Source organism: Rhinoderma darwinii, chromosome 4 (assembly GCF_050947455.1).
Source record: "Rhinoderma darwinii isolate aRhiDar2 chromosome 4, aRhiDar2.hap1, whole genome shotgun sequence".
In the NCBI taxonomy this organism is placed as follows: Eukaryota; Metazoa; Chordata; class Amphibia; order Anura; family Rhinodermatidae; genus Rhinoderma; species Rhinoderma darwinii.
The window spans coordinates 33,950,075-33,962,275 of NC_134690.1; the positions used below are offsets into that span (position 1 = coordinate 33,950,075).

At 45.6% G+C, this 12,201-nt stretch overlaps 1 protein-coding gene across 1 annotated transcript in view; it reads left to right on the forward strand.

The window, feature by feature from the left end:
* LOC142760386 (uncharacterized) overlaps positions 1-12,201 on the forward strand; it is a 60,679-nt gene that overhangs the window by 16,572 nt on the left and 31,906 nt on the right. Inside the window, exons 3-5 of the mRNA XM_075863570.1 lie at positions 2,922-2,972; positions 8,173-8,211; positions 11,614-11,661. Of these exons, the coding sequence (XP_075719685.1) occupies positions 2,922-2,972; positions 8,173-8,211; positions 11,614-11,661 (138 nt within the window). The remainder of the gene's footprint in view (positions 1-2,921; positions 2,973-8,172; positions 8,212-11,613; positions 11,662-12,201) is intronic.

Below are 12,201 nucleotides of genomic sequence, written 5' to 3' on the forward strand. Positions count from 1 at the left end.
ATCAATATATATTATTGGATAACTCTAATGTAAAGAATTGTGTCCTGGTATTTTTTTGGGGATATGGGAATTGCATGCACAGTAATTCCTTAATTACTCCTAAAAATAAGAAAATCTTGAATCAAATCAAAAATGATTGACAAAAATACAGATAATGTAGATGTTATATGCAGTCCTATGTAACACCACAGATAACACAGTGATAACTTTCTGAGTACAGATAATGTAGTAGTGTCACCTGCAGTCCTATGTAACACCACAGATAACACACTGTGATAACTCTTAGTACAGATAATGTAGTAGATGTCACCTGCAGTCCTATGTAACACCACAGATAACACACAGTGATAACTCTCTGATTACAGATAATGTAGTAGATATCACCTGCAGTCCTATGTAACACCACAGATAACACACAGTGATAACTCTCTGAGTACAGATAATGTAGTAGATATCACCTGCAGTCCTATGTAACACCACAGATAACACACAGTCATAACTCTGAACACAGATAATGTAGTAGATGCACACACAGAAATATATACACTTACAGATACAGGGGCGTAGCTAAAGGGCCCTGGAGCAAAAATTCAGCTTGGACCCCCTACTCCTTCCTAACAGCACCAGACCCCTGCGCACACCTTACCCAGCCGCCTTGCACGACAGACCCCATGAATGCCTCCACAGTATAATGCCTCCCATAGCTGACCCCACAGTATAATGCCCCATAGCTGTCCCCACACGGTATAATGCCCCCATAACTGCCCACACACAGCATAATGCCCCCATAGCTGCCCACACAGTGTAATGCCCCATAGCTGCCACATACAGTATAATGCCCCCCTTAGCTGTCCTATACAGTATTGCGACCCATAGCTGCCCCATACAATGTAATGCCCCCCCATAGAGTATAATGCACTCCATACAATATAATGCCCCATACAGTATAAAGCCCCCTATTGCCGCCACATACAGTATAATGCCCCCATACAGTATAATGACACCCATAGCTGCCCCATGCACTATAATGTCCAATATAGTATAATGCCCCATAGCTGTCCCATACAGTATCATGCCCCCCATTGCTGCCACATACAGTATAAAGCCCCCAAAGCTGTCCCATACAGTATAATGCCCCCATACAGTATAGTGCCCCCATACAGTATAATGCCCACCATAGCTGCCACATACAGTATATTGCCCCCATACAGTATTTTAAGCCCCCTTATAGCTGCCCCATACAGTATAATGCCCCCAATAGCTATCCAATACAGTATAATGCCCTCCATATAGTAAAATGCCTCCTTAGCTGTACTATACAGTATAATGCCCCCATACAGTATAATGCCCTCCATTTCTGCCACATACAGTATAATGCCCCCATACAGTATAATGCCCCCTATAGCTGCTCCGTACAGTATATTGCCCTCATACGGTATAATGCCCCCTATAGCTGCCCCATTCAGTATAATTCCCCCATACACTATAGTGCCCTACATAGCTGCCACATACAGTATAATGCCCTATACAGTGTAATGCCCCCTATATATGCACAGTACAGTATAATGCCCCCATAGCTGTCCCATACAATATAATGCCCCATACAGTATAATTCCCCCCTTAGCTGTCCTATACAGTATAATGCCCCCATACAGTATTATGCCCTCAATTACTGCCACATACAGTATAATGCCCCCATACAGTATAATGCCCCCTATAGCTGCCCCATACAGTATAATGCTCCCCATACAGTAGAATGCCCTCCATAGCTGCCACATACAGTATAATGCCCCCCTTAGCTGTCCTATAAGGTATAATGCCCCCATACAGTATAATGCCCCCCTTAGCTATCCTATACAGTATAATGCCCCACACAGTATAATGCCCCCCTTAGCTGTCCTATACAGTACAATGCCCCCATACAGTATAATGCATCCTATAGCTGCCCCACACAGTATAATGCTCCCCATACAGTATAATGCCCTCTATAGCTGCCGCATACAAAATAATGCCCACATACAGTAAAATGTCACCTTTAGCTGTCCTATACAGTATAATGCCCCCCATACATTATAATGCCCCCTTAGAAGTCCCATACAGTATAATGCCCCCCATACAGTATAATGCCCCCTCAGCTGTCCTATACCGTATAATGCCCCCATACAGTATAATGCCCCATATAGCTGCCCCATAGATTATAATGCCCCCATAGCTGTTCCATACAGTATAATGCCCCCCATATAGTATGATGCCCCCTCAGCAGCTACAATATGAGCCCCCCTCCCATACCCAGTATAATGCCCCCATATGTATATACCTAATAGAAAAAAAACAAAATTACTTACCTATCCCCATTCCCACGATGGGTGGAGAATCCTTCTCCTCCGGTCTGTGCTGTGAGTGACTCACTACATCGCGCCTGCCTGCGCCGAGCCGCTCGCGGCACAGTGAATACTGGAGCAGGACTCCAGCATTGCACTGAACTGTATTTGCGTCCTGAGTTCGCAAATACAGTTGGAAGAGCGGTCAGCACTGGGTGGCAACGGGGCCCTGCGGGCTCCACAGGCTTGGGGGCCCGGTCGCAGCTGCGACCGATGCGATATCTATAGCTACGCCACTATACAGATACATATATAGGCACTCAGACACACACACACACACACACTCACACAAACAAAGACACACATACCCACATACTGGAATTTATACACACACAAACACTCAGACTCACAGACAAATGGAGGCACAAACAACAGACAGACTGAGCACTCACATCTCTTTCCTCACAGGCTTCTTGCAGGTCGGGCTGTGGGCAGAGCTAACTGTGCCTAGGATACCACATCCTTGCCAAATATGATAGATGATTTTTTTGGTAGGTTTCAGTTTTGTTATTCTAACTGGATTTGTATTTTCTCTTCCAGGCCATCAGAATTTGGAGATTATCCTTTTTGGATTACCATTGAGGGAATACCGTAAGTCTGTAGAACAAAAAGGATTATATTTTTCCTGTCAAAATGACGGACACTTCGGCGGAGCCCAGCTGACCCATTAAAAGTCAATGGCGTCTGCAGGGCACCACTGGTATTCTTAGTGCAATAGATCCAGCATGGTGGTATTATTCAGTCACTACATGGTGGTATTATTCAGTCACTGCATGGTGGTATTATTAAGTCACTCTATGGTGGTATTATTTAGTCACTGTACGGTGGTATTATTCAGTCACTGTATGGTGGTATTATTCAGTCACTGTATGGTGGTATTATTCAGTAACTGTATGGTGGTATTATTTAGTCACTGTATGGTGGTATTATTCAGTCAGTGAATGGTGGTATTCAGTCACTGTATGGAGGTATTATTCAAATACTGTATGGAGGTATTATTCATTGGCTGTATGGAGGTATTATTCACTGACTGTATGGAGCTACTATACAGTCACTGTATGGTGGTATTATTCAGTTACTGTATGGAGTTATTATTCATTTACTGTTTGGAGCTATTATTCAGTCACTGTATGGTGGTATTATTCAGTCAGTGTATGGTGGTATTATTCAGTCACTGTATGGAGGTATTATTTAGTCACTGTATGGAGGTATTATTTAGTCACTGTATGGTGGTATTATTCAGTCACTGTATGGTGGTATTATTCAGTCACTGAATGGTGGTATTATTCAGTCACTCTATGGAGGTATTATTCAGTCACTGTATGGACGTATTATTCAGTTAGGCGGAATTCACACGACAGGGTTTCCTGGCCGGGTGCCGGCCGTTCATAAATCGGCCGGCACCCGGCTGCATTAGGAACAATAGAACCCTAATGGGGCTATTTACACGACCAATTTTTTGACGGCCGGGAAAACCGGCCGTCAAAAAATGGGACATTCCCTATTTTCGGCCGGGTACCCGGCCGCCCGGCTCCCATAAAAGTCTATGGGGCCAGGTAATACACGGCCATCACCGGAATATGTCCTGAGTGATGGCCGAGTCTACCGTCGCTCGCGCACTCTCTCTCCTCCTCCTCACAGTGCAGAGTGCATGTGAGGAGGAGGAGGGTCTTTTTTTGCTCCCTGTAGGAGTCAAAATCCCCAATCCCCGACCGGGGATTGGGGATTCCGCTACAGGAGAAGTGCGTGACTACACTGTCCATATATGGACACAGCGATGTCACTCACTTCTGCAGCGGAATCCCCGACTCTATGGCCGGGGATGCCGCTACAGGAGAAGTAAGTGACTACACTGTCCATATATGGACACAGCGATGTCACTCACTTCTGCAGCGGAATCCCCGACTCTATGGCCGGGGATGCCGCTACAGGAGAAGTAAGTGACTACACTGTCCATATATGGACACAGCGATGTCACTCACTTCTGCAGCTGAATCCCCGACTCTATGGCCGGGGATTCCACTACAGGAGAAGTGAGTGACTACACTGTCCATATATGGACACAACAATGTCACTCACTTCTGCAGCTGAATCCCCGACTCTATGGCCGGGGATTCCGCTACAGGAGAAGTGAGTGACTACACTGTCCATGTATGGACACAGCGATGTCACTCACTTCTGCAGCGGAATCCCCGACTCTATGGCCGGGGATTCCGCTACAGGAGAAGTGAGTGACAACACTGTCCATATATGGACAGTGACGTCACTCACTTCTGAAGCGGAATTCCCGACCTGTGGCAGGGAATTCCTCTCCAGGAGAAGTCAGTGACTCCACTGTCCATATATGGACATTGAAGTTAGTGACTTCTCCTGGAAGGGGGGGATGGGTGCAACCTACATGGGCTGTGTGGCATCACCTACAGGGGACTTGGTGGCATCACCTACAGGGGGCTTGGTGGCATCACCTACAGGGGGCTGGGTGGCGCCACCTACAGGGGGCTGGGTGGCATCGCCTACAGGGGGCTGGGTGGCATCGCCTACAGGGGGCTGGGTGGCATCGCCTACAGGGGGCAGGGTGGCATCGCCTACAGGAGGCAGGGTGGCATCGCCTGCAGGGGGCTGGGTGGCATCACCTACAGGGGACAGGGTGGCATCGCCTACAGGGGGCAGGGTGGCATCGCCTGCAAGGGGCTGTGTGGCATCGCCTGCAGGGGGCTGTGTGGCATCGCCTGCAGGGGGCTGTGTGGCATCCCCTACAGGTGGCTGTGTGGCATCCCCTACAGGTGGCTGTGTGGTATCGCCTACAGGTGGCTGGGTGGCATCACCTACAGGGGGCTGGATGGCATCACCTACAGGGGACTTGGTGGCATCACCTACAGGGGACTTGGTGGCATCACCTACAGGGGACTTGGTGGCATTACCTACAGGGGGCTGTGTGGCATCACCTACAGGGGGCTGTGTGGCATGACCTACAGAGGGCTGTGTGGCATCACCAACAGGGGGCTGTGTGGCATCACCAACAGGGGGCTGTGTGGCATTACCTACAGGGGGCTGGGTGGCATTACCTACCAGGGGGGCTGTGGCATTATCTACAAAGGGCTGTGTGTGGCAAAAAATTGAAATTAAATTCATCCGATTTTAAAACGGACAGGGAAAAAAACTGATGCAAATCGGGTCCAAATCGGCCGGTAAAAACGGCAACTCGGCCCGGAACGGATGCAAACCGGATGCAAACCGGCCGGGAAAATCGTCCAAAAACGGCCGATTTTCCCGGCCGACACTCGGACCCTGTCGTGTGAATGAGGCCTTAGTGTATGGTGGTATTATTCTGTCAGTGTCTGCAGCTATTATTCAGTCAGTGTATGGTGTTATTATTCAGTTACTGTATGGTGGTATTATTCAGTCACTGTATGGTGGTATTATTTAGTCACTGTATGGTGGTATTATTTAGTCACTGTATGGAGGTATTATTCAGTCAGTGTATGGTGGTATTATTCAGTTACTGCATGGTAGTATTATATAGTCACTGTATGGAGGTATTATTCAGTCAGTGTATGGTGGTATTATTCAGTTACTATATGGTGGTATTATTCAATTACTGCATGCACACCTTACCCAGCCGCCTTGCACGACAGACCCCATGAATGCCTCCACAGTATAATGCCTCCCATAGCTGACCCCACAGTATAATGCCCCATAACTGCCCCTACATGGTATAATGCCCCCATAACTGCCCACACACAGCATAATTGCCCCATAGCTGCCCACACAGTGTAATGCCCCATAGATGCCACCACTCAGTATAATGCCCCCCATAGCTGCCTCCACAGTATTATACCCCCATGGCTGCCCCACAGTATATTGCGACCCATAGCTGCCCCATAAAATATAATGCCCCCATAGAGTATAATGCACTCCATACAATATAATGCCCCATACAGTATAATGCCCCCTATTGCCGCCACATACAGTATAATGCCACCATACAGTATAATGACACCCATAGCTGCCCCATGCACTATAATGTCCAATATAGTATAATGCCCCATAGCTGTCCCATACAGTATCATGCCCCCCATTGCTGCCACATACAGTATAAAGCCCCCATAGCTGCCAACATACAGTATAATGCCCCCCTTAGCTGTCCTATACAGTATAATGCCCCCATACAGTATAATGCCCCCCTTAGCTGTCCTATACAGTATAATGCCCCACACAGTATAATGCCCCCCTTAGCTGTCCTATACAGTACAATGCCCCCATACAGTATAATGCATCTCATAGCTGCCCCACACAGTATAATGCTGTGTATGTAAGTGTTTTACTGTGTGTTTACTAGTGTATGTAAACCTACTACACTGTGTGTTAGCTCAAAAAATGGCGACACACAGTGTAGGAGGTTTGACCGTTCAATCCCCTCGTTTCTCCCGGCACTAGCCAGGATAAAGGAGGGTGGATTCTGACAGCTCACTAGAGCGAGTGAGTTTTCTCAAATTTTGCAGCATAAAGCAATGTGGTTGCTTTACCACATGCAATGCTGCAATTTTGGGAATTGCTCCATCTAGTGACCAGCACTGGGAAATATTATAAATTAGAATTAAATGTATAATATTTCCTGACTCGTGAAAAAAATTAAAAAAATTAGAACAATGTTTAATCACCTATACACTAATTGTTTAACTAAAAAAAAACAACATCTTTTTCTAGCGTCACATTCCCTTTAACAGAGGCAGAGTGAAAGCAGACCTCGGGGCCTTTATTAGGGCCCTGGGCTGCCATTACAACCATCAGCACCCTACGATCGCGTTGTGGGAGGAAGACGAGGTCTCGGACGGGGCCGCTCCCTCTCTTTAAACTTTTTTTTTTACCGCAGCATTTGACGGTTTACACGACCAGGAACATTGCGATCGCTGTTCCTGGCCGTTAGTACTGGGTGTCAACTGTAATACACAGCTGATACCCACAGCATATGGAGTGGGCTCAGCGCGTGAGCCCCCTCGATACATCACCTTCAGCCCCACGACGTGCTATTACGTTGTGCTGCGCAAAGGGGTTAATACCCTAGACCACAAAGGAAGTTACCCCTTCACTACCTGGAATTTAACATTCGATGGCCTATTCTTAGAATGTTTGATCTGTGTGGGTCTGACCGGGGTCTAATCTGCACAGAAACGGCCCTGTACATATGAGTATGGCTATGCCTTACAGGAAGGAGATGCCTTGAGCTGTAGTACCAGGCACAGTAGATCATATGGACGAGCCCCTGTGCCTGAGTAAACAGTAAACCATATGCAACGTTCCTGATAAGGACGGCTGTACTTGATAGAGCCGATGTCCCTCGATTGGTGGTAGTTTTAAAGCTTGGGGCTCCACGAATCAAACCGTAATGACATACCTGTATGGTGATGTGGGGGTATTATTCAGTTAGTGTATGGTGGTATTCACTGTATGGGGGTATTATTCAGTCACAGAAAGCAGTAGGCATTGATAGTAATGAAAAATGCTTTTGCCTCCTGGGGTGTGGAGGCTTTATGAAAAAATGTTCTAGACACAACCCTGTTTTTATGTAGGATCCCTTTTGACATCACCACTCACGTTTTCCCATCAGGCAATCAAAGCCCAGGGAAAATATACCATATATAAAAGCTGCAATCTGATTGGTTGCTATGAGAAACTCCTCCTCCTTGTATCGACTGTTTCGTATATTATAACAGAGAACAATAGTATATTTTATATTCCTTTCAAGAACAATTATGTGTAATATTGGTATTTTTTTTTATTTCTTAAACAGTTGGAGGAAGAAAGTTGAGGAGACGGAGGTGTATTTCTGGTAATTTTCTTATTGAATAATGAGCCTATTTCTCTAGTGTTGGATATAGGAATCTTCCATGTAGATGATATATGAGTAATCCCGGGGTGAGTGCTAATATGTCTACATAAAGGACGATAATACGGTATCATCTATGGGAATATATATATATATAGATTCCATTATTTAAGTGTGTTTATCTAGGAGAGACATATTATACTAGTATAGAAAGCTCGTTACACGGGTTTGCTAGTAAAAGGAATGATAAGTATTTATAATTGTGCTCTTTGAGAACGACGTTCTTCATTACAGGCTCGTCTTACTTCAGGGTTTTGCCTTCTTAATGTTTTGGGAAGTGGTTTCTCGTTGTTCCTGGCGTTCCTCTGCACTCATAGTTGCTCTTCTTATTCTCTGAGCCAAATATATATATATATGATGATTATCAGCATTGTGCCTTTTATAAGTGAGCATGATCACACGTAGCAGCTGAGGGACAATCCTGATAATCAATATATATTATTGGATAACTCTAATGTAAAGAATTGTGTCCTGGTATTTTTTTTGAGATATGGGAATTGCATGCACAGTAATTCCTTAATTACTCCTAAAAATAAGAAAATCTTGAATCAAATCAAAAATGATTGACAAAAATCTAGATTTTATTTTTTGGGAAAAATCAACCAGCTCTACACCCAGTGATAACTGAGTACAGATAATGTAGATGTTACATGCAGTCCTATGTAACACCACAGATAACACACTGTGATAACTCTTAGTACAGATAATGTAGTAGATGTCACCTGCAGTCCTATGTAACACCACAGATAACACACAGTGATAACTCTCTGATTACAGATAATGTAGTAGATGTCACCTGCAGTCCTATGTAACACCACAGATAACACACAGTGATAACTCTCTGAGTACAGATAATGTAGTAGATATCACCTGCAGTCCTATGTAACACCACAGATAACACACAGTCATAACTCTGAACACAGATAATGTAGTAGATGCACACACAGAAATATATACACTTACAGATACAGGGGCGTAGCTAAAGGGCCCTGGAGCAAAAATTCAGCTTGGACCCCCTACTCCTTCCTAACAGCACCAGACCCCTGCGCACACCTTACCCAGCCGCCTTGCACGACAGACCCCATGAATGCCTCCACAGTATAATCCCTCCCATAGCTGACCCCACAGTATAATGCCCCATAGCTGTCCCCACACGGTATAATGCCCCCATAACTGCCCACACACAGCATAATGCCCCCATAGCTGCCCACACAGTGTAATGCCCCATAGATGCCACCACACAGTATAATGCTCCCCATAGCTGCCTCCACAGTATCATGCCCCCCCCATGGCTGCCCCCACAGTATATTGCGACCCATAGCTGCCCCATACAATATAATGCCCCCCATAGAGTATAATGCACTCCATACAATATAATGCCCCATACAGTATAAAGCCCCCTATTGCCGCCACATACAGTATAATGCCCCCATACAGTATAATGACACCCATAGCTGCCCCATGCACTATAATGTCCAATATAGTATAATGCCCCATAGCTGTCCCATACAGTATCATGCCCCCCATTGCTGCCACATACAGTATAAAGCCCCCATAGCTGTCCCATACAGTATAATGCCCCCATACAGTATAGTGCCCCCATACAGTATAATGCCCACCATAGCTGCCACATACAGTATATTGCCCCCATACAGTATTTTAAGCCCCCTTATAGCTGCCCCATACAGTATAATGCCCCCAATAGCTATCCCATACAGTATAATGCCCTCCATATAGTAAAATGCCCCCTTAGCTGTTCTATACAGTATAATGCCCCCATACAGTATAATGCCCTCCATTGCTGCCACATACAGTATAATGCCCCCATACAGTATAATGCCCCCTATAGCTGCTCCGTACAGTATATTGCCCCCATACGGTATAATGCCCCCTATAGCTGCCCCATTCAGTATAATTCCCCCATACACTATAGTGCCCTACATAGCTGCCACATACAGTATAATGCCCTATACAGTATAATGCCCCCTATATCTGCACAGTACAGTATAATGCCCCCCATAGCTGTCCCATACAATATAATGCCCCATACAGTATAATTCCCCCCTTAGCTGTCCTATACAGTATAATGCCCCCATACAGTATTAGGCCCTACATTACTGCCACATACAGTATAATGCCCCCATACAGTATAATGCCCCCTATAGCTGCCCCATTTAGTATAATGCTCCCCATACAGTAGAATGCCCTCCATAGCTGCCACATACAGTATAATGCCCCCTTAGCTGTCCTATACAGTATAATGCCCCCATACAGTATAATGCCCCCCTTAGCTGTCCTATATAGTATAATGCCCCACACAGTATAATGCCCCCCTTAGCTGTCCTATACAGTACAATGCCCCCATACAGTATAATGCATCCTATAGCTGCCCCACACAGTATAATGCTCCCCATACAGTATAATGCCCTCTATAGCTGCCACATACAAAATAATGCCCACATACAGTAAAATGCCACCTTTAGCTGTCCTATACAGTATAATGCCCCCCATACATTATAATTCCCCCTTAGAAGTCCCATACAGTATAATGCCCCCCATACAGTATAATGCCCCCTCAGCTGTCCTATACAGTATAATGCCCCATATAGCTGCCCCATAGATTATAATGCCCCCCATAGCTGTTCCATACAGTATAATGCCCCCCATATAGTATGATGCCCCCTCAGCAGCTACCATATGAGCCCCCCTCCCATACCAAGTATAATGCCCCCATATGTACATACCTAATAGAAAAAAACATAATAACTTACCTATCCCCATTCCCACGATGGGTGGAGAATCCTTCTCCTCCGGTCTGTGCTGTGAGTGACTCACTACATCGCGCCTGCCTGCGCCGAGCCGCTCGCGGCACAGTGAATACTGGAGCAGGACTCCAGCATTGCACTGAACTGTATTTGCGTCCTGAGGACGCAAATACAGTTGGAAGAGCGGTCAGCACTGGGTGGCAACGGGGCCCTGCGGGCTCCACAGGCTTGGAGGCCCGGTCGCAGCTGCGCCCGATGCCATCTCTATAGCTACGCCACTATACAGATACACATATAGGCACTTAGACACACACACACACACACACACACACACACACACACACATACCCACATACTGGAATTTATACACACACAAACACTCAGACTCACAGACAAATGGAGGCACAAACAACAGACAGACTGAGCACTCACATCTCTTTCCTCACAGGCTTCTTGCAGGTCGGGCTGTGGGCAGAGCTAACTGTGCCTCGGACACCACATCCTTGCCAAATATGATAGATGATTTTTTTGGTAGGTTTCAGTTTTGTTATTCTAACTGGATTTGTATTTTCTCTTCCAGGCCATCAGAATTTGGAGATTATCCTTTTTGGATTACCATTGAGGAAATGTAAGTCTGTACAACAAAAAGGATTATATTTTTCCTGTCAAAATGACGGACACTTCGGCGGAGCCCACCTGACCCATTAAAAGTCAATGGCGTCTGCAGGGCACCACTGGTATTCTTAGTGCAATAGATCCAGCATGGTGGTATTATTCAGTCACTACATGGTGGTATTATTCAGTCACTGCATGGTGGTATTATTAAGTCACTCTATGGTGGTATTATTTAGTCACTGTACGGTGGTATTATTCAGTCACTGTATGGTGGTATTATTCAGTCACTGTATGGTGGTATTATTCAGTCACTGTATGGTGGTATTATTCAGTCACTGTATGGTGGTATTATTCAGTCACTGTATGGTGGTATTATTTAGTCACTGTATGGTGGTATTATTCAGTCAGTGAATGGTGGTATTCAGTCACTGTATGGAGGTATTATTCAAATACTGTATGGAGGTAATATTCATTGGCTGTATGGAGGTATTATTCATTGACTGTATGAAGCTACTATACAGTCACTGTATGGTGGTATTATTCAGTTACTGTA